Source organism: Balaenoptera physalus (genome assembly GCF_965194825.1).
Source record: "Balaenoptera physalus genome assembly, chromosome: 10".
Taxonomy (NCBI): domain Eukaryota; kingdom Metazoa; phylum Chordata; class Mammalia; order Artiodactyla; family Balaenopteridae; genus Balaenoptera; species Balaenoptera physalus.
The window spans coordinates 4,521,591-4,544,839 of record NC_138889.1 but is presented as its reverse complement, the minus strand read 5'-3'; the positions used below and the strand labels follow the sequence as shown (position 1 = coordinate 4,544,839).

General features: G+C 45.4%; 1 protein-coding gene across 17 annotated transcripts in view; it reads right to left on the bottom strand.

The window, feature by feature from the left end:
* SNX19 (sorting nexin 19) overlaps positions 1 to 23,249 on the bottom strand; it is a 53,909-nt gene that overhangs the window by 28,010 nt on the left and 2,650 nt on the right. For 12 of the 17 annotated variants that reach the window (XR_014267841.1, XR_014267842.1, XR_014267843.1 and 9 more), the window contains exons 2-8: positions 21,492 to 21,630; positions 20,268 to 20,368; positions 20,040 to 20,159; positions 17,670 to 17,800; positions 16,379 to 16,475; positions 15,727 to 15,907; positions 13,164 to 13,293 (exon numbers count right to left, since the gene is read on the bottom strand). Coding sequence is in view for 12 of the 17 variants with exons in the window: in XM_082476211.1 (XP_082332337.1) it covers positions 13,164 to 13,293; positions 15,727 to 15,907; positions 16,379 to 16,475; positions 17,670 to 17,800; positions 20,040 to 20,159; positions 20,268 to 20,368; positions 21,492 to 21,630 (899 nt within the window). In the remaining 5 variants the exon portion in view is untranslated. Of the gene's footprint in view, positions 1 to 9,062; positions 9,712 to 9,748; positions 9,841 to 9,861; positions 10,792 to 12,720; positions 13,033 to 13,163; positions 13,294 to 15,726; positions 15,908 to 16,378; positions 16,476 to 17,669; positions 17,801 to 20,039; positions 20,160 to 20,267; positions 20,369 to 21,491; positions 21,631 to 23,249 lie in introns of those variants that run through there. The other 5 variants (XR_014267845.1, XM_082476209.1, XM_082476204.1 and 2 more) reach the window with 5 other exon arrangements.

Here is a 23,249-nt window from a genome sequence, read left to right as displayed (position 1 = left end):
ATAATTTTTAAAAAAAGTAGACAATCTAGAAATCCTTTGCATTTGGCATTTGAGATGTATTTATATAAGCATTTGGCAGATTTATTTTCCTAAGAACTTTTGTTTAGGCTAATATTAAAATTGAACTGTGTGCCAATACACCAGCTGTAGGGTGGATGTTATAAGAAGTATCCTGGGTAATAAGTCAGCTGAGCTACAATTATGAATTCGTCATGAATAATCCATGAGATTCACACCTGGTTATGTACTCCCCCGGAAGGGAAGAGAGGTGGAAGGCAAGGGAGTGGGTCAGCTGGGCTTCGTGTCTGGCACACTCCATAAATCCTAGAGAGGAGAGACAGCTGCCAGCAGTCTATGTTTTTGTCAGTTTTCCTGGCAAATAGGCCCAGAGGACAGAAGAGACTGAAAGTCAAACAAAAGCAAAGGGGTTATGCGGACCGTGAGTCACACTTGTATTCTGGGAAGTGCTCCTGACGGACGGAGCAGCATCGAGCCGGTTCCAACCCATTACTTGAAGCTATAGTAAGAAGAATACAAGGTAGCAGAATGTCTGGGTACCAACGGCCAAAAGCAAAGGTCTGGCTACCTTCCTAACAAATGCAGAATGAGAGGGAGCCGGTTGGGGGTTCTGTGTTCATGGGATAAATGAGATTGATGGCAAGTGGAAATGTTTAGAAATCTGTTCTAGACTTGAGCAGTGTGACACTTGTAGGATTCCAATTTTAAAGATGAGTACACAAATCTATGCCCCTCTGAAGGCCTTCAGGACAACTTTTCTCAGCCCCACACTATGCGGCCATAAATGTACCATAAACCAGCTCTGAAAAATCGGGACCGATAGACCTCAAAGCTGGGCAAAATCAGTCACACGTTTTGGATATCTGCCCGTTTTTCCTCTGACCCAAGTAAAAGCAGCAGCAGGACATCTTTCTCACAATCAGTAACTCCCTCCGAGTCCCTGGAACCACCATGTCTCTCCTCCAAGTCTGAGAGGTTCCTGTCCAGAAGAGGCCAACACAGTTTTCACCCCAACACTGCACATAAAACTGGTCCATACCCTTCAGGGGAAAAAAAGCTCGGTAGCCAGAAGAGCCACAAAGGCTTCACATAGCGTGTTGTAATGAGTGAAAACAGCACTGAAAAGCCACACACAGGATTAAGCCTGGTTTGGCCACTTAGAAGTTGAAACAACTCTCTGAGTTCTGGATTCCTTCTTAAGACTGATTCTTGCCTTGCTTCCTTCACAAAGTTAACGAGATGAAAGGAAAAAAATGAAAGCATTTTTGAAAGTGCTTGTGTGTTCGTGTACGTGTCACAGAAAGACTCCTTTGGATCCTCTTGAAAAACTCTACCAGATCCAAGGGACTAAATGATGGCAGGATGCTGAGGGAACTTTGCATTTCATGCTTTAGTTTTCTTTTTGTAAGACTTACTCTTCTCCTGGCAGGTTCAGGGATGTAAATATTAGAAGGGCGAACCACCTTGGTACTGTTTACAAAGGTTGAGGAGGGGCTCCCTGGGGTGATGGGTAACTTGAGGACACTATTTCAGAATCCTTCCTAAAACGAGACCTATCTACACTAAACTATGAAACAATCACCACAGGGATTGCAGGATCCAAAATGACTCCCTTCCCTTCTTTCCTTGGTCCCGTGTGAACAGCAAGCCTGGCTCGTTCTCAGTCACCAGGTAGTTATCCTGACCCTTTCCTTTCTCAGCACCTACAGTAGGGAGGTGGGTGGGGAAAGGAAAGGCTGATTAAAATGGCCACGCATTCAGAAGAATACTGTGTCTGGTGGAGGGTAAAGGTCAGGGAGAGGGAGAGAGGCAGAGCTGGAGCACTGGGAAGAAGGGCAAGACACAAAGGAGGGCAGCAGCGGGAATTTAGTGGTTGTCTTGACAACCAGACCCCTGTGGTTCCCAGTGACTCTACCTCACACGGAGATCTCCAGGCTCTGCTCTGGGCAAAGACGGTCACTACAGGAGGGGAGAAAGGAGGGGGACTTCTGGAGGAGGGAGAGGTGATAAGGAAGTACGTGCTCCACTTGATGCGCCGGCTCCCAACGTCCACAAATATTAGAGATCACAGACTTAGAGTGTGCTCAGCCACGATGTGGAAGAGAAGAATTAGGGATGTATGTAAACAAGCAGACATGGCAGAGTTTCAAATTATGCTGTGAAAACGGCGAGAGTAAGCTGGAAAAGACCAGCCTTGAAGAGAACAAAGGATGAACGTGAGAAGCAGATGTCGAAGTTAAGAAAGCAGGACAAACATTGGCAGAAGACGGGGAAGAAGGAAAGTGAGTATGATGAATAGAATCACCTTGGGGGAGAAGAACTGCCCGAAGGTATCTGTTCTAAGTTAACTGTCTACAGGCAGAATTTAAAAACCTTTCCAAACAGAAGGCTATCCATCCCGACACTAAGAATACAGGACACAGCAGTGACAACTCCAGAATCTCCACACAGCAGAGATTTTGAGGGCCCGACTTGTGGTTGGAAAACAAGAGGGAGAGAGGAGGAGGTGGCAGAGGGAGTACCTTGAAGCTGCATTTACACAGCAAGCACACTGTGTTTACATAGATTCTATATTTATGGGGGTTAAATCACCCCAAGAAAACCTTTGGTCCTATAATTATATCAGTGTTAGATAAAAGTATGTTTCCCACCAGTTCACCTTGACTCCCTCCCTGCTCCAGTACCAGACAGGCTGCAGGGCACTTGGTGAAGTCTCTGTCTCAAGACAGAGGTAAAGGCATTAACATTGGCTCCGTCTGCAAACCAAAGTTGATAGGAAAAAGCCAGACGATCTCCACCCGTGGCTGAAAGCAACAGGCTGATAAGGTTCCCAGTATCAGTGCAATCTGACAATCTCTACCTCAGTGACATGTGTATCTAGGACTCGGGTATCCTAGAAAGGCCTTCTTGAGCATAGGACCAACTAGCTTACAGAGAGTACTGACAAAATTTTTCAACCTCAAGATGTCCAGCTGATTTTATCAGCTATAAAAACCCTGGTTCACTCTGGGTTCCTGAGTCAAAACTGTTCTCAACAAATCAGCTCTAGCACTGAACCCCCAAGGGGCTGCTCCAAGGGGCACCTTCCGGCAGCACACACTGCTCAGAGAAGTGCGTGCTGAAGGACAATCAAAACAGGAGGAGGGGGAAGGATAAAAGAAACTGGGCTGGTCTCAAAGTCAAGGGCACGAAGGAGAGGGCAGATAAGCTGCCTCTGAATCGTGGAGCAGGACAACGAACGGTTTCATTACGATCAACACCAGGGCAAGGACCTAAAATTGCAGAATAAACACAGCTCCCTCCAAGAAGGTAAATAGGTATCGTTTAACCTGCAGCGCCACCTGGTGCCCAGGGAGAAATCCCATCCTAACTCCCCCAAGCAGCAATGGCCCGGTGGGCTTTCCATAATGTATTTAACAAAACAAAAGGATCACTCTCTCTGCACACGGACACTCAGAACGGGGCTGGCTGAAAATATTCAAAATATGTTTAAAGGTTACTTTTAATTGTAAGAGTAAAAATAATGTCCCTTTCCCTCTTTAAAAATGTTTCAGTGCCTGGAACATTCTTTACCCTAAACTGGTCTAAATGATTCCTCTAATGCAAGGTCTAGCTTTAAACACTTTCCTCTCTAAAGCCTACCTAACATTTACCCCCAAGAATCCTTATGATTATTTTTTTTTACTGTGTTTATGGTCTATACTGTGTCATTTGACCTCACACTGTTCAGTATTTCTGATTCTTATGGATTATCTCTTCTCTTAGGCTGAAAGGACCTTAACACAGAAATGGTGCCATAGTAGGTCTGAAGAGCTAGTTCCCAACAAGTACTTAAGTAGACACAGGCATCAAATCTTACACAGACTTTTCAAAAATTATCTGTAAAGAGATTACCATACAAGAACCAAATAAAGTGAGTTTCCTAGAAAGTAAAGGAAGAGGGCTGGGAGTACCTGGGTTAAGGGGCAGTTCCCTGGTTCTGAAGCTCTGAGTTTCTGCTCCGGGTGTGACTTGGGGAGATGTTAGGTAAGTATGTGAGGAGGACACGATGGAGTTCAGAGACAGCTAACATGAAGGAAGAGACCCTGATCTGAAGGATGCAGAAAAGGCCATCTGTCTCACGGGGTCTTTGCTACCAACAGATCACAAAGCAGGCTCACTATGAAGACCTCGCCAAAAAACCACTGCAATGTAAACACATTATCTGCCCTACATCAGACGTGTGACTGCCCTAGCAAATGAGAGTCCCAAGGAAAAGGAAGGTGGAGCTTGTAAAGATGGACGAGGACTCCCATTTATTGAGTGCCACGTGGCAGGCATGCATCAACAGGCTTCAGTCACTTCATGAGCGAGGCACTGTTACTCCCACTTGGAGAGTAACTGAGGCAAAGGGAAGTTGAGTGACTTGTTCTAAGTCACATAGAGAGCAAGCCTCAAAGCATGATTTGAATTCAGACTTCAAAGCCCACATCCTTACTTCCCCATGTGGAAGCAAAGAGGCTGAGAAGGCAAAGCAGCAACAGATGCTTCCAGAGGGGGCAAGCTTAGATGGGACCTCACAGTGGGAGGCCCACGATGGCAGAGGGCACTGCGTTCTTCTGGAAAGGAGAATGCCCCCGGAATGGAGATGGCCCGAGGTCCAACCATGGCTCTGGGAATGGGAGCTGCCCAACTAAAGACCTGTGGGGCAGGCAAGGAAGGGGGTTTCCGTTTACATTTGTGTTTCTCATCCCCAGCAGTGCTGAGGAACCCCTGAGACTCTCACCAGTAACGAGGAGAGGGACTGATGCAACTGGAAGGGCATGTGATGTTCATTCATCTGACAAATACTAAGTGCCTTCCATATGCGCGGCTAAGTGCCTACAACAGAATGGTGAGTAAGACAGTGTCCCTGCCCACAAGATGCTTACAGTCTGAAACTGTCCTCAAAAAGTGTCTTAGGTTCCTCTCTGTAGTTAGATAGGCAAGAGATACCAATAACCTGACTTGGAAAAAAGGTTTTAAAGCTTAAATACATCGATGATATTCTGTTTTTTTCTTAACTGCTACCACTTCTGTACCTTTGAGACTATGAGAATGTAAGAGCATGCACCACACACAGAAGTGCAAATGCGCACCTACCTGTTAACAACTTTAAAGATGTATTCAAGTAGAAACTGTCAGTACACGATAAGAAAGGCATGACGCCTTTATCCTAAGATGGGAGTAGAATAAGAGACCCCTAAGAAATATGACAGTGAGGTCACTCATACAATTGGAGACTGTTGGGGCCCATCCTGACCCAGTCTACGGAAGTCAAGAGCTTCCCTTTTTCAAGGTCTAGTGGAAGAGGCACGGGACAAGTAGTGTTCCTCTTCCCCAGGAAGCACAATACAACCTGAACAAAGGCACTGCTGCAGAACATAGATTTCAGCCCCTTAAAACCAGCCCAGGGCTAGAACTAGAGGGCCAGGAGATAATCGGACAGGAAAACTGGAAGACTTAGTTTGAGATAATTTTGTATCTGGGACTCTTGCAAAAGTATGCATTTTTCTACAAAAGCTATGCATAGAAAGAGATCAGGTGTAAGACACCACAAGGCACCAGAGCTGAACTGAAAGAGAAATTTATGGAGCAAAGGAAGAAACCATAATCCATGTTTCCTGAGAAACTCTGAATCGTAGCTCTGAGAATCTTTTTCTGATTGGGAATAGGATGTAGAATAGAGATACCAAAGGGAGACTATATAATTTCTGATCCGGAAGTGCTTTAAGAATACAGATGGAAATGAATTTATATGCTACCATCAAATACATGTGTCTCTGAGGCCAGTCAGATGGAAAGTCAGAGAGATTAGACGGAAGCAGTGCACAGGGACTTTCAGGTGAGGCCACTTCTAGTGGCCACTGCTTCGTGAGAAAGCTTGCTCAGTGGGGAGGCCCGTATGCAGTGGTAGGAAGGGCACAGGCTTGCAGGCCAGGATGACTTAAGTGGAATCTTAGATGTGGCCCTTACTAGCTCTGTGATTCTGGGAAGCTTATTTAATCTGAATATCATTTTCCTCACTTATAAAATACATGTGTACCTCAGAGAATTGAACTGCACCTTAGTATATAAAGTACACAGCTGCTTACCTGATCTAGTTAGTATTTAATAAATGTCAATTCCTTTTCTGGTGTAATTGCTCATGACCTTTTAGTGGTGGGCCCGGAGCGTCCCGTAAGATATAACCATCGTCAGAAAGACCATTTATCTATCTGCTACTTAGACATGCCCACCGAGAAAGAGGCCCTTGAACGGACTCCACTTAGAGAACACCTCAGATTCTGGAGTGACCGAAGAGAATGGCAGAGGCAGAAGAGCTCACGGTCATCCATTCATAATTGCCCTTAAGGAAAATGAATGTTCCCACCTGCGAACACAGCGCTCTCCGATGGTCCCATACACTGTCCATAAACCTTCTCCTGACCTTTCCTGGGAGACGGTTTGTAGAGACCTCCTTTCTAAGACAGCGATTCCACGGCCTGACACAAGGTCCAGAGCTTGCCATTTAATTTTCTCCTGGACCCACTGCTGGCTGAACAACTTAACCTGACATATTCTTTTTTTTCTTCTTCCTCTCTATCTGCTTCCTGACTTCATGTACTTTTCTACTCTCCTATGCCCATAGATCACAGAACTTTCTCTTTTTTCCCAACTCTTCTGCCATGCTACTCCAATCCCACGTGCCCTCAACACACACACATGCTCACTCACCCACACTCACTCTTTAAGAAATCCTGACACAGATGCCAGGAATGTGTCTGCTGTCCTTTTGACACAGAGCCTGATGCCATCTTCGGGGCCATGGGGAGGGCAGAGCCACAGGACGTGGCATTCGTGTACTCTGCTGCTAGCCTGGCTCGTATTTTTATCGTGGCTTTGCTCTGGGCATCCAGGCAGGGAACCGGGCCAGCTTCTTCTCATTCCTTCACTCTACATCAGGACTCCATAATAATCTCACCCCTCACCTTGGCTGGGTCTTCCTGCCCCAAACCTTCTACCATCAATGGAGCACAGTGCATCTCTCCTCTTTCCCTCCAACCCAGTCAATGTCTGAGTCCGTGTCCGGTTCCCTAAACCTGATTCTCATGCCTGCAGGGATACTGTCAGTTTCTGCTGTTTTCGGACATGAGCAGTCTACACAAGCTGGACTCACTCCTTGGCTTAGACTGCTACCCCCACTCCTCTCCCCTCCCTTAGACTCTAACTCCAAATAAGGAGTGCTCCTTCTTACATAATTGGATGTTCCCAGCACAGAAGCTGACACACGAGGTCAGGCGCGCATGTGTGCAAGACTTCCCTTTGACTTAACGATGCCTTTTTTGGGCATCTAACTTCTCTTCAGCTCCCTGCCCCCTCTCTCTCCACACCACCAACAATCAAGGGAGATTTATGGAGCCTGGCTCAAATCAGAACTCTTCCAACCTTGGCGTGGAACGAGGGGTCAGAAGGTTGAATTTACTCTCTCTCTTTTTTTTCCCTTGCAGGCCAGCGATAGAGAAGGAGGCGGGAGGAGGGGAGGGGAGAGAGGGAGAGAGAGAGAGAGATTGAGCCTGTGCAGGAGAGGGAAAAAGTGAGAGAGTGCATGCTTCTGATCTGGCAGCAGTCCCTGGCGTCCCAGGCAGTTAGTTATGCATATAGGTCTTTTAAGGGAGCAAGGAGAATAAGGAAAGCTGGAAGCAGAAGAAATTAACTTATCTTCTTGGAGATGATAATGCTGGAGGTTGGAAAATGATGACATTTTTAAAAGGAGATGCGTCTAAGTCTAGATGCCATCAGGGATGGCAGTGTGTTCAGGATAACCAGAGAAGTGGCGGTAGCTACCTGTGGCATCAACATCAACTCTCCTTCTCTTTAGAACTTAAAGAAAGAGAATCCGAGTATTCTGCAAAAGGATATGGCTCAGACACAAGTGGCTTCAGGGAGAGAACAGACATGCTGCCTCCTGAGCAGCAGTCACGGGGACAGTCTTGGAGAGGTCAGCACTGACCTGGCTGGGACCAGCCACACCTCTCTGGGGTAGTAAGGACAGGCGGAGCAGGAGGTGCCCGCGGCTGTGGGGCTGTGGGGAGGTATCACATTCCAGCGTATTTGCTTACCAAAGCAAATAAAGCCCAAGAATGTAGCACTGCATGAACCTCTTTTTAAAAATAAAAATGCGAGCTGTCCAGGGGACAAGTAACATAGGCTGACTTCAGGCTGCTGCAGAGTACTGTGTTGTATGTGAGTGCGCGTACGTGGAAATGCAGTTTTTGTTTTACAAACTGACTGGCAGTCTCCTCTTGGGGAATGTATACTGCTTTGAATCAGAGACTTTTGGGCTGGCTTTTACCCTTTCAAATCATAGGGCAAACATCTGATACTGAGAGACAGTCACTGTAGCTGAACATCAGACAAACCTGGGTTCAGATTGTGCCTCTAGTATACTTATTAGCTCTGTGATCTTGAATGAATAACCACAATTCTTTATAAGCCTTTGCATCTTTGAGATGGGGATCATAGTAGGTCTTTCACACGGCTTTTGAGGGCATTCAATGATATTGCTTGTAGTGTTCAGCACAGTGTCTGCACAAAGTAAACTCTCAACAAAAGTTTGCTGGATGGTAAATCCTGAAGCTGGTAAGACTATTAATGTCTACACTCTGAATCCTGAACTAAGCCCTGTCTTTTCCATGTGTACCATGCACATGGAACTTGCTGGTATAGACCATGGGCCATAGGCATCAGATCCTCTGAGCCTCTGGGTGGGGGGCACTGGGATTCCTTCTCCAATGTCCATGACTTCTTGACTGCTATCTTAAGGAAGCTTCAAGAACAATGTGAACCCAGCACAAGATAGTTGAGAAGAGGGCCAAGTATATCACTAAAAAAGCTGGGAGTAATGATTTATAGAGAAAGGTGAAAGGCCTTGAACAGGGAAGAGTGAGACTTCATTTAATTCTAGTTTGTAGAGGCTCAGGGCAAGGAGGGTGTCAACAGCTGTGTTCCTATTTCTGTTGCAGCTCATACAAAACAAAATGGGCTTAAGAATAAAGTTTTATTAGATATAAGAACTTTCTGACAGGAAGAAATATGGGGCAACTCAACAAGTACAAAATGTCATCACTTGGAAATACGTAGGATGAACAGAGGTTAACAGACCACAGTTACAGAGAGTTTTCCAAAAGTAACTAGCCACAAAATTCTTTTCTTGCACAGTATTCATTTTGGCTTCATTCAAGTTCACTATAAACATTCAGAATTTTCTCCCTTTAACACCAAAAAAAGATGCCACCCAATTAAGAAAAAAGTGAAAAGAGAAGAAAGTCAAGGGAAATTCAGCCACAAGCCCTCTCCCTGATTTTGTTTATGGCAGGAGCTACATTCACCAGACAGCCATCTACCCAGCTAACCAGGTGTGGTTCCAGTGGAGCTGTCAGGGTATGGGGACGGAAAGGGGAGGAACTTAGCCTGACTCCAAGTTCTTCTCGTGAGGAAAGGTGCGACTTGATTCCAGCAGCACCAGTAAACCTGGAGAACAGTGCCGCACCCTGTACAGAACCTGTGCTTGTCTGTGCTGCAGGGAGACCAGGTGGCCTGCCGCCTGCTGTCAGACGCGGGGAGGTTCTGGTTGTCGCCTTCGCAAATGAGCCCATTGGCATAAAGTCACCTCGAAAGGCCTCACACGCGGCCCTGTGCAGGAGAACAGGGGTTGTGTGCAGTCGCAGAGACAGGCACAGTAGGAGCAGCGCATGCATGCTGCAGCAGGAGACTGAGCCGGGTGGGGCCTCCTGAACAGGGGGGAGAATCTGGGGCCACTAGCTGGAGGAATCAGAAACAGAATGCACTTTTTACCCTTCTTTCCTTTTCCTGAAGTGCAAACATGAAGACCTAACATTTACTGGACATGTTCTATGTACCTAGACACCTACTGATAGACATCATTACTATTCCGAAGCTCAGAGAGATTAAAGACAGCAGAGTCGCAGTACACTGAAGTGGATAAGAACTTGGGCTTTGGAAGACCTGGGTTTGATTTCTACCCTCACCAAGCATTCACTTTGTGATCATGGATAAGGCCCTCAGTTCTCACCCCCGCTAAACCGTAAAATATGTAAAAGTAGGCACCATGTCTTATACTGACCAGCTCTTAATATTTTTTCAGTGAATAAAGGAAAAAGACCAAAACAATCACCCAGCTGGAGAGAGAGAGGAGTATTTTAAGGTAAAGTGGGATGTTTGCCACAATGCAGGCTTACACATGTCTACAGTCAGGTCAAGAAACAGCTTACACTAGAGAGCACCATCTATTTACTTCACAACCCACCCTCCACCTTACTGTCTCCTCCCTATCACGAGACAATTTATGATCATCGCCCACTGAGGTAATGCAACCCGGCTTGGAATTCTCACAGCCTGCAATTCCCCTGGATTTAATTCCTGTATTAAAGCTCCCTAGCTACATAAAATACCATCTCTTCAATGACCTTCCTGTTATACCCCAAATACACTTCTCTCTTCTTTCTGGCCCAAGCTCTTTAATATTCTGAGTTATTCAAACTTCAGGTAACCTTCCTACCTTTTTTATATATGAATCTCACTCCTTTTTGAATTTCTCCAGATTCATCTGTACTTTTCTGTTACTACTGAATAATATCTTGTGTTCTGAAACCGATTTATCATGTAAATGACTTCAGGAGGTGGGGAGTCAACGACGACACACTAGCTCGTTTAGGATGTTCCCATTTTGGGGGAAGGTGAGCAAAGGTAAGCCTAACAAAGGAAGAGAAATGAAGCCTCAATCAGCAACATTCACACGTGACTGAACAAAACATATGAAGACTCTACTTTCCAGTATAAACGTATTGAGAAGGGAAATGTTTATTCTTTTGTCCAATCTTTAATGAGCATCTTCTATGTCCCAGGCCCTGTGGAAGCTGCTGGGGACATAAGCCAGTTCTGGCCCTTAAAGAGCCACTGGTCTAGGGCAGGGTTTCTCAGCCTCTGCACCACTACTGAGTGCGTAGATGCATCCTATTCGGGGCAGGATAACTCGTTGCTGTTTGGGGCGGAGAGGGCGCTCTGCAGCATCCGTGGCCTCTAGCCACAGCCTGCCTCCCTCCCCAGTTGTGACAACCAAAAGTATTTCCAGATGTCACCAAATACCCTGGGGGAAAACTGATACGCTGGATGAATCACTGGTTTTGGGAAAGTAGACCATTTCTCTAATACACTGTGTTAAGTATTATTATCAAAACTTTGAGATTAGAGAAGAAGACTCCTTAGATCCAGGGAAAAATGGGAGAGGATGCCATAAAAAGTTTCACAGAATAAATGACGTTGAATGTTGGTTTTTGAAAAATATTTAGCAGTAGGCCAAGCAGACAAGAAGAGGGGAAGTTTAGGACACAGGGAGAGAGCAGGAAAAGAACGAGTGAAGAAGACAATGAGGCAGAGACAAGAGGACGAAGAGAGGCCTGAAGGAAAAGCACCCACAGAGTGCTGAGGCCACGGCGGACGGCGTGCACGGGGAGAGCTGGAGACGAGGCTGGGGCCAGATCACCTAAGAAAGGAGGTGGCATTTTACCATAATAAATGAATATATATTTTAAACACAGTGGAGCCCTTTTTCAAACAAAACCTTACCTAGACCCCCAGTCTATTAAACTGATCACAATGGTCCACTCGGTTTTCCCCCTGGCTTCCAAGTTGGCTTCTGAAGCGCCTCTGTGGAACCCTAAAACTCTGGAAAGCATGTTGGGAAAATCACTCTTGTAGGCAACAGAGCATCCTGATGGATATTAAGTGCAGGATATATGTTCATATTTGCTTTTCAGAAAAAGCAGCCTTGAGGCAGAGCTGAGTATGGAGGAGGGACAAGGGTGAAAGCGAGGCACAGAGACCAGTCAGCATTTTATACGTGGGCTTCACACGGAGACTGGTCTTCAGGCTGCGATACATAGGAAGAAGCACATTGGCTTTGAAGTTGTGCACATCCAGTTTCAAATTCCACTATGTCATTAACTATGGCCTTGGGTATGTTGGCCGACCTTGCCAAGCTCTACTTTCTTATTCTGTGAAATGGGGCTACCTACCTCACTTGGTTGCTGTAAGAAAATATACGTCAGCAGAGGTCAGGTGCTGGAATTGATAAACACTCAGCAAATATAAACGTGCATCCTTTTCTTTCACTTAGTTTCCTAACGATGAAACCTTACTAAGACTCCCTAATCCTATGTAACTTTAAGTGTGGAAGGGGCAATTTAATTGCTTGTTGTTAATGGATTTCCTACTTGTTGCAGAATAGATACATAATTCTTTAAGTTTTTATTTTTATTTTTGGAGTGGCCTATTAGCATGAGCCGCATGCTAACAGAAGAGTTCAGGATTTGGCTTCTTCTTACTCTGGGATCTGCCAGGATGTCTCATGCAAGAGTGGCCAAAGCTCAAGCACTACTGTGTCTCTCTGGTTCAGAGACAGTGTCTCTGGCCTTCTTCAGTTCAGCAAAGCTTGCATCAGTTTCATGGTTAGGAAGTCAGGAGCTAAAAACTCCATCTATGTACAAATCTTTCAGGAGATTCAAGTGGTGTTGGGATCACAAAGCCTGAATTATAAAATTCAAGTTTTAAATCTAAGTATCCTTTTATTCCTTACCATCCTGTGTCAGTAAGTGCTTCTTCAGTAGTGAATATGTACACCCCTCCTGGAGAAAATAATCTTTATTTTGAGCACTGACCAGTTTTCTCCTTGTCTTTCTCGTTGCTTATCGTCACAGTGACTATACACTGTTAGTTAAGAGACACATCCACTGCAACAAGGTGAAAGGTATAGGGCCTGGGGGTAAAACTGGGTGGAGAATTGATCCTAGAGGAGGAAGAGTTCAGCTGAAGTATCTGAGATCACAGGTGGTGCCTGTCATTCAGTGGATGATGCCAGAAGTCTTACAGAAGCAGACCCATTCACGCTTTAGATGACAAGGTGATACTCTCCAGGCACTCTTCATCCCTGTACCCCTAGAACAGAGATTTTATCTTCTCTTACGGCCACAGGTTTCCTGGACTCTATACTTTCCCTTTCTAGTGGAGAATTAGGCATCACATCCAACCCCTGTCCAACCTGAGATTCTAATGTGAAGCAGTCCTACCTCTGAATCAGGGTCCCAAAGATGAGATGAATAACTTTCTGCACGTTCTCCGTACACAGCCAGCTCCACTGTTCCATCAGCAGCAAGAGAAGCAGATCCAGGGCTGTGTCAGCCAACTCTGTCTCTGTTCCTGGGGAATGAAATGGCATCAAGAGTAACTCAGAAGAGACCCGTACTTGAGGAACACATTTCAGTGCACTGGGTCTTCTCCATCTTTATATCAATCATCTTAAATTTTTGTAATCTATCTGTATTCAAGTCAAGAGATGTTTACTTCATTTCTACAAAGTTCAGCAATAGGCTCTGTATTTCTTTACAATTCTTTTATGTTCCTTAGTCACTTAGTAAGTATTGCTTATCTTTAAAAAGATTTTGCATATAATTATTTTGCCTCCCTAGCTTCTGTTTCTTTTGTACTTCCCCCAGGAAGCTGAATACATTTTGTTCCAAGGAAGTGCTCACAACTGGTGACTAACGGGAACTGGCAAGGTCCACTCCCTTCCATCCTTGTATTCCACTAGCCTCCACAAAGTAGCAAGGAAATGTTGTGAGCAGCAGACCTGAGATTCACTTTTCCATAAAAAAGTTGCTTTGGAAGCATCTCCATTACACAGCGCTGATGGGTTAGGGTCCAGGAGACTTCAGTTTGATTTTGAGGTAATATGTGGCTGTAGGAAAAACATGACACCTTTGGTAAAGTGCTGTGACAATTACTCACTTCTTTCCTGTTCCAAAGACTGGAGGACCACAAACACGCTCATGCCCAGGCTGAGCTGAGCTCTCTTACACAGATGTACTTTATGGATGCGAGCACTGTTCTCTAGCCCTGTGCATGGGGTCCCATGTCACTTCCGATTTGCTTCCCAGGAAACTGCCCCAGAAATACATACTGTTCCTGAATAAATCTCAGCTGTAACCGCAGCTACAGCTGTGATTGATGTTATAATTAATCACCAACAATCATTTTATTAGCCTAGGACCAATGGGTATTCTCTGCACCAGCTGGCCCCAGCACTTCTTGCTTAAGGGTTCTTTAGAACATGAATGATTTCAAATTTGGATAAATCTGCTAGAACTGAACCTTACTTTCTTCTTAATCCCATTCAGTATATATTTTCTTTTTTCTGCACTGTATTTCAAGGGGGCATGGGAGCTGATGTGTCTACTTTCTAGTCATTTGCTCAAAATGGGATGTTCAGTTCCTTGGAAAATAGCATTCCTTATTCACCCTCTTCAATTCTATCATTTTCTCAGGTTTAGCATTTACCCAGAGCTGCCATCATGTGGTGACAATTAGTCATAGCAGTAAAAAATAAGCGAACACAAACAAGGCACCAGGTCCTCTTAATAAAAGTGGTAAATTATCTACCACGTGAACATGTTGAGTCTCTCAGGGCTGGTAGAAGGGCTCAGGCATAAATTACCCCTTTAGAGATATAACGTTCAAAATTTAAAGACTTGATTTTGGCTAGAATTATTTTACCCATCCCATTTTATTTATAATTTCTTAGAGTTCTCTGATGATTTTGCTGTCGTAACACTTCATTTACTTAACCAGTGAGATGTAAGCTCTGTGAACAGAGATTTTTCATAGAGTTAAGCTGAGGTCCGTAGAGCAGAGGTCAGGTGACTGTGGGCACCTGAGAAACAGTGGTGAAATCAGCCCTTTTTCCTTTTCTGAACCCAAGATTTTGTGACCTTTTATTTTCAGTGGGAGCCTTTGTTTTGGGGGATTTGAAAAACTTTCTTCTTAGAAAAAGTTTTGGCTCAGCAAACCTACTAATATCCAGGGCTCCCAATTTTTCCTCTGCAGAAAACATGTGCACTGCTGGGAAGTAAACCTGCCCTGCCTCAAATGCTTACGAGGCGAGAGTGGTGTCCTCACCTCTTCCTCTCTGCTCTACCTTGGGTCACTTGGTGGTGTCATTTGCCACGGCAGTAAGTAACCCAGAAGGAAGAGATCCAGGGGAAAAGATAAATTCCGTCCTGTGAATGCTGTATTTCAGCTGCCCTATAGTACATCTAAGTGTAGATTTCCAGTAGGCAGTTGGAAATACACCTCTAGTATTGAGGCGTCACCAGCGTATGTGTTAGGGTTGAAACCAACCAACAGATGAGATCACCCAGGAATGCGCAGAGTAAGAACAGAGAGCCAAAAATAAAGCTCTGGAAGGCTGAGGAGCCAACAAAGGGGACTGAGGCGGGGCCACAAGAGAGGCAGAAAGAGAACCAGGGAAGTGGCACCACAGACATCAATAGAAGAAAATTTCTAAATAAAGGGAGTCGTCCGAAGATATGCCAAAGCATGCCAAAAATAAATAACGATGGTATTACAACCGTGGATCTTCTCTTGCTGGAACTCCCTGTTTACGTGCCATGCTCCTCTGCTCGACTCAGCTCTGGGACTGTGTCGTATTCCTCTCTGAATCCCAGCAGAGTACCTCAAACGTAAGTGTTTAACACCTGGCTTGCTCAGCTGAACAGACGAGAAACTGCAGCGACGAATCCCAACAGTCCCAGGTCCCAGGTGGACTGCGCCCTGGCTCCCTTCTCTGTCACTTACCGGGATCACTGTTGCTGAGGTCTCGGGCCGGCACGGCTGCATCTGACACGCAGTCATCCACACATCCCTCGGAGATGTGTTCAGGATCTTTTCCTGGGGCCTCTGCTGGCTGCGTTTCTAGTAACTTTGTCTGCTTTTCAATAAAGGATTCCATCCCAGACATGGAGAGAATCTCAGACTCCTGAAGAAAGAGCAAGTGGCACGTCACATGAAGTACATAGAAAGCATCAGGGCAACGGCAGCACTAGTGGTTCCGCTGTTCCTTCCCTGTAAGTGTCATGAGTAGAGGACCCACTGACTCTGTGACCACCTAAGTTTTTTTTTTTTAACCTAAATTGCAAGGAAAACAATGCCTCTGTAGTCTCACTTGCCACAAAAACTTGGGTTTTCTTCCAGGAACTGGCTTTCTCATTCTCTCATCCATTATTCCAAGCCCACAGCTCTTGAGAAGCCAACCTGCCAACCCAGAACTAGTAGGAATTCCAAACCACTCTGAGAAAATACTCCTAGAATAAAAATCAGAGATCCAGATGGTTAAGTCCTTTAGGAAGGCACCTAAGTCCTTCCTGATTTTGGAGACTGTCTCAGCTGCCTATAACTGCAGGTTCAACATCCCAGCATTAAGTCCAAGAATTCTCCAGGGGCTTCTTACCACACTGCCTTCCCGGAGACAATAGAGAATCTTCTCGTGTGCCTCAGTTATATTCAGTGCTGGAGCAATTTTACTGGATGAGAACCTCAGTCTGGACCTGGTACAGAAACGAAGAGCAGAAACAGTATGTAATTCATGGTCTTGATCCCCATACAAAAGGGCTGACAGGTATTAATACCACAAAACAAGAACACCCATACTTATTCTTAGGAGCTTTCTATGGTTCAGGGTCAGAGAGACCTAGCCCTGAAAACCCCCAAACAATACATATTCTTGCAATTCTTAATATACAGTGCAACACTTGCACTAAGCTATGCCTACCCTGCGTTTGCAAAAGGACTTTTGCTAATGTAAACTAAGGACCAGCCTGTCACGGTTGTATTCCCATAGGCTAGAAGAGTGGCTAGCACATACTATGCACTCGTTAAAAATTTGTTGAATATTAAACAGACAAGTGGCACAGACCAAGACTGTCCTTGTTGTTCACACCTTTTTGCACATCCACTATTCCCCTTGTGTTCCAAATAAAACCAGGGAAAGAACCACAAGTGCTAACCTCAATGTTTCAAGGAATAGGGTTCTTATAAGCACAGACACCATGGTTACCCTTCAAATATGGGCCCAGTAAAAAAAAAAGGCTAAGAATTGTGAGTTATTGCTGGCCCATGAAACATGAACACAAAGACAGACAGAGAGACACACGCACATTCTACAACCCCCCATCCCCCATTCTCTCTCTCCCTTCGTAATGGCCCAGATACAGATACAAAGTGTCCAGGAAGGGAAGTGTGGTGCCCTCCCTCTCCACATGCTGGCTCTGAGTGCTGCCAGAGAGCACCTGGGACCCTAGTGCAGGAGAGAGTAGCAGCAAAAGCCAGTGACTAAAATCGGCCCTGTAGGTGTCCATTCTAGCCCATTTCTGTTTACTGCTAGTACACTCAACTTCTGAGCCAAGATTTCCAGAAATGATGACAAACAGATCAGTCATAAGCCTTAATTCTTAAAGGGAAAGAAACATTTCAATTTTCCAGGGGAATAAAAAAGGAGAATATCCATATTCCAGAATTTTCCTTCTAATCAAAATTCCCTGGTCAGTTTGGGCCCTGGGTTCTCATGGCAAGACAAACATTCAGCAAGTGTGCCTGTGCAGGATCTCAGGCTCAGTCTGTGGTCTGGCTTTGTATAAAAACTGGTAGGTATGACCCATCTCCTCTCTTCTAGGGCCTAAGAGTGGGAATGGGCTTTGGTTGAAAACTGGGGATCAACCTGAGAACTGGGAATGGTTTCTCACTTGGTAGCCTTCTTGCCTTCTGGCTGGGGCTTGCTTTCTGTCTCGGCCTCACTCAGCTCCTCTGTAGGGCTCTGGGGCTCAGAGCGAGGAAATGCTGTCTTCAAGGTGTCCACGATAGCGCTCACCACCACCTGCAGAGGTCAGAGATGCAGGGTCAGACAGAAACCACCAAGGTGCTTTCTGCACCCAGGACCAGTAGACGGCTGGCCTATCTAGCAGAGCCTTATCTATCCACACAGACACTAGCTAATGACTTAGTGGAAACTCTCTCCCCTTTTCTCTCTGGCCATAAAAATCTTTTTCCTCACAGAGTTAAGACAAACAATGTCATGGTAAAGAAGCCAAAACAATGGGATAAATAATAATCTGGGAGTTCTACAGGCTGGTGAAATACTTTTCATTTTCAGTATTTTTCTTTTCATACAGAAGAATGATTTTTTTTTTTTTTTTTTTTTTTGGCTGCGTTGGGTCTTTGTTGCTGCGTGTGGGCTTTCTCTAGTTGCGGTGAGCAGGGGCTATTCTTTGTTGCCGTGCACGGACTTCTCATTGTGGTGGCTTCTCTTGTCGCGGAGCACGGGCTCTAGGCGTGCAGGCTTCAGCAGTTGCAGCACGAGGGTTCGGTAGTTGTGACTTGTGGGCTCTAGAGCGCAGGCTCAGTAGTTGTGGCACACGGGATTAGTTGCTCCGCAGCATGTGGGATCTTCCCGGACCCAGGCTCGAACCCGTGTCCCCTGCATTGGCAGGTGGATTCTTAACCACTGACCCACCAGGGAAGTACTCATACAGAAGAATGATTTTTCGTTTCCAAACTGATAATACTTTCACCAAGATGTGACTAAGTGGAAGGAATATAGATAGGAATATATGGAGAAAAGAAAGAGTGAAAAAGATTATCAAAATAAGAAATACACTCTAGAAACATATGTGATATAAAAATGCTCAGAGCAATTCACACAGAGTAAAAAATCTGGTTTTCCAGTTAATTCAAACAATTTCTCTTCTTTAACTAGAGAAAGAATAACAAAAATCACTCAGGTTAAAGTTAAGGAATCTGGAATTGATATAAACTTCTCTACTCATAAGGACGAAATGAAACAATCCTCACTGAAGAGTAAGAATTATTTCTATTTCTCAGAATGGGAAAATGACATACAGACATTTGCTAAAAAGAAAAAAGAACAAACAAATGAAACCCTAAAATATCAAAACAGAAGGAGACATTTACTTTTCCTTTGGTGCCTCTGGCTCATTAATTAACACTGCTGGCTCAGAGCAGCACGGCACTTGCTTGACCTTATTCCATGTTAGTCCTCCACGAGCACAGCCAGCACAGCCGAGGCAAGGCTGAAATGGTCAAGCAGAACCACAGTAAAGACCAGGGGACAGTAACCCAGGGAAAGAACACAGAGAACCGCGTGAATGCGGATAACGTAGCTGAGAAAATACAACTCGCTCTTCTCGGCTCACAGGATGGTAGTCTGTGGCGAGGGTCCATATCTGTCTTGTTCACTCCTGTATCATCAGCAACGCATACAGTACGTGGCTTTAAGTAGGCATGCAGGGGGCGGATGTTGAAAAAATCAATGAAGGAACACATCAGCAAGGATGAACACACCTGCAGGGAACTCTGGGGATTTTACCTCGTTTATCCTTTTCTGATTTGCAGTTTTTTCCTCACAGCACTGAATGTCTCCTAACTCCCACCACATGAAGTTCCACTGTATCACTTTATCCCCTGAAGTCTAGATGAGAAGAGGGAGAGGCCTCTTCTGCCACAAAACTCAGTGTTTTCTAACCTCTTAAAACATATGCATTTTTTGATAAGCAGAAACCTCAGCCTTCTGCCCTGGAGGCGTTAAAATCAGTTGGCAACCTCTGCTCACAGGCTCCAGTGTGGCGCTCAAATGTCCTTCTCCTACCGTCTCCAAAGGTTCTGAGTTACCATCTTGAAGAAGGTACAGTTCTCTCACACTCTGTTCTCCAGCAGAGAATCACGACACAAACCTAAGTCCAGCTCGGTGTCCTGTCTTAGGGCTCCTTCCTGAGTGACCGACCCTGGGAAGGACCTTCGTCTCGGGAGAGACCTTCCTGCCCCACCTATCTGTGGAGATGCAGAAGCACCCTTACGTCCGTCCCCTGGAATCAAAACGCCATGACATCCCTGGGAGACGTGTGTACACCGACTGCGGGGGTATCGTATCCTCATTAGCTGCTTGTCACTGTCGTTCGGCAAGCAGACGACTTAACCAATACTGGCAACAGGTCTTGAAAATCCCAGTGCGTGTTCCACTTACTGCTGGGTGTGCGTCTCCCACCCCCGCCTCCACACTGATGAGAAACTAAGGCTGAGCACGGCGGCCCCGCTCGTACCTTGTCTATTCTGGAGACCATGAACGGTTTCTTGACAAAGGCAATACGAGCATCTGTGTTCAGAGCAAGGAACTCCTGCATCTCCTCACTGTTAGCGATCTCAGGAATGGCACAGAGTTGCTGCAAGAGACACAAGAAGGACTTCAAAGAGAAATTCTGGTCCCCAGCTCTCTCCACCTTGGCTTGGGTGTCTGTCCGTTGGCTAGAACGAGAGCAGAGGGTGCTGACCTTCAGGAATGATTCCAAGAGGCTCTTGCGGGCTTCCACTCTGTCACTATCCATGTTTCCAAATGGAAGATCTGGGAAGAGCTTCTTAGGACCCTTCACATCTTAAAAAAAAAAGTTAATTCATTAACATTCACTAAGAGCCATTCCATATAAAAAGCATCCTGTGTGTAAAGGAAATAGAACTGCTGAACGCATTTCCCGGGGATCTGTGCTCCCTCACCTGCGGGCTGGAGCTGAGAGGCGGCCCGAGGCTGGCGAGGCGGCTGGGTCCCAAGGCCTGGGGCTCTTCCCTTCAGAGTCCCTCCCCTGGGCCCTCCCTTCCTTGGCACATTTTTTACTTCAGGAGTTCCAAATATACCCCAGGAATATAATACAGACAACCTACTTTCATTATTAATGATAATATTAAGGTATAAGAGGCCAAACACTATAGTGGCTATGAATGAGGGCCCGGAAGTTTAAATTTTGGCTCCAAGCCCTACTACAATAATGACCTTAGGCAACTTGCTTAATCTTTCTTTGTTTCTTTTCTGTAAAATGGGGATAATGATAGTATCTATCTTATAGACTCTTATGAGAACTAAATGAGTTAATAAGTATAAAGTGCTTAGTAGAGAACTGGGCATATATTTTCAGTATCAATTATCGTTATTAAGAAAGAAAATGTGCAGCTGAAATCCACAATTTATGCCAAAACTTATTAAAATGTTTGAGTGATCGCAGGCGTTTTTTTAAAAAACAAAGCAGCTGCTTACTAGCTTATTTTTCGAGTAAAATTTTATGTTTTCTTATTGTTCCTGTGCCTCACGAGTACCAAACAGCACACCAAAAAGCCTGTTCTTCAAGGAAAGCTGGCAAGGATTCCTAGATAATATTTTAATATCTAAGAGCAATCCATCTATGAATTTGGAAAAGTTAATTTAACACCTCACACCACCTCACAGGCACAGGTGGACTGTGCAAATTTCCTTCCTAAGCTTAAACTAGATGGGGCCCCAGAACAAAGCATTCAGTGGCAAAGAAGCACCTCGGAAAGGATGTCATTAGCACTGTCCAGCACTAAAACCCAAAACACCCAAAAGCAAACTGGGGGAGCACAGGATCCCTGAGGCTGCACGCTCCCCCTCCACCCTCCCCGCAGACCAACAGGCCTCCAGCCTCTCAGATCAGGGTGGCTCGATGTGAACAGCAAGCAGGCATTCTGGGGCTGGGGTAACTCCTGACTTTTGATGAACTTTCGTAGATCGGATTTCTCCTCCAGACGGGTCTGCAGATTCAGGAACTCACGGTAACGGCGGTTCACGGTGTGGTAGGCCAGCTGCTGCAGGCCACTGCTGTTCTCGCCGTCAAGGGCAGTCTCATACTGTCGGGTGAACAAATTTGTTTACTGCATCAGCTTACTGGTCACACAGTAAGAGCAGAGTAGGGGTAAAGGGAGCAAGATGTTCCTATTCTGTTCCTGAACCTATTAGATCTGACTGTTGCTCTAAGTTGTAATGAATAACTCAAACTGAGTGAATTACGGAACAAGATGCATTTCCCAACAGACGTGGCCTAGGAAGTGAAAAATGAGTTTTACTGCCCTCCACTCCTTCTTCCATCTCAAAGCTCTCCCTGCAAACACTCTCTTTACTTATAACTATTTTCAAATCCCAAAGACACAGTATAAAAAAGAAGGTACAACACTGATAAAAATGACACTGCCTCTTTCATCCCTAATTATGGGGTTGGATGTTATAAGGGGATAACCACCTTGTCATTATACGCAAGCAGTGATTATCTGTATTAGTCGGGGAAGAACAAATAATCCAAAACAGCCGATGAATAAAAATCATTTGTTTGCCTGGAATGCATTAAAGGAACATGTGTTTTTGTTTTGCCTTGGGCAAATTAATTATCATTCTTGGGAGTGACGCTGAATTTTTCTTCCCGAGCACAGATCATCTGTATGATGAGAAGTCATGTGGAGACTGGAGATGTTTTAAGGGGTCAGAGTCTGCTGTCTTCATAGGCTTGGAGAGCTGGTATGTGGGAAAAGACGACAGTGCTGAAAGTTCCCCCAAAGCAAACACCCTGAACAGCAAGAAAGCTACAACTTCATACCTACAGGGGGAGACTTTTTGACAGAGTAGTTAAGATATAATAAATTCTGTGGAAGAACAATATATGTGCTTGTTCTCATTAAGAGTAGGTTACTGTTATTGTTTGGTTAAGGTATTATACTGTGGGCAAGTGATGGAAGAAACGATCTCCTTGTTGGTGGGACTTGAGGCTGGTGTTTAAAATTTTTCTAGAGGCAGAGAGAGGTATTCCTTATGAGCTGAAATGAGCAAAGTAGTCCCTGAGACCAGTGCTGAGAAGGAAGGGTCTAGATAAGACATGCAGGTGGAATTCAGGTTAGAACTCTCAGACTTGGAGCACCTGGGAGTTATGATGCTCTCTGTGGGACAGTCTGCTCCTGGAGGGGCACTATTTGATACTGATACGGTCCCAAGCTTGGCTGCACCTCAAAATCACTTGGGCTGGGCTTCCCTGGTGGCGCAGTGGTTGAGAATCTGCCTGCCAATGCAGGGGACACGGGTTCGAGCCCTGGTCTGGGAAGATCCCACATGCCGTGGAGCAACTGGGCCCGTGAGCCACAATTACTGAGCCTGCGCGTCTGGAGCCTGTGCTCCGCAACAAGAGAGGCCGCGATAGTGAGAGGCCCGCGCACCGCGATGAAGAGTGGCCCCTGCTCGCCGCAACTAGAGAAAGCCCTCGCACAGAAACGAAGACCCAATGCAGCCATAAATAAATAAATAAATAAAAATTTAACCAAAAAAAAAATCACTTGGGCTGCAGACTCTGCTGTCAGAACACGGATTCTGATAGGCGCTGACGGATTCTGAATGCGAATTTCCCAAGAATGGGCCCCAAGATTCGTATTTTTTAAAAATACAACTCTCCAGTTGACCTGGAGGCAGCCTATCCCAAAACCAGCTT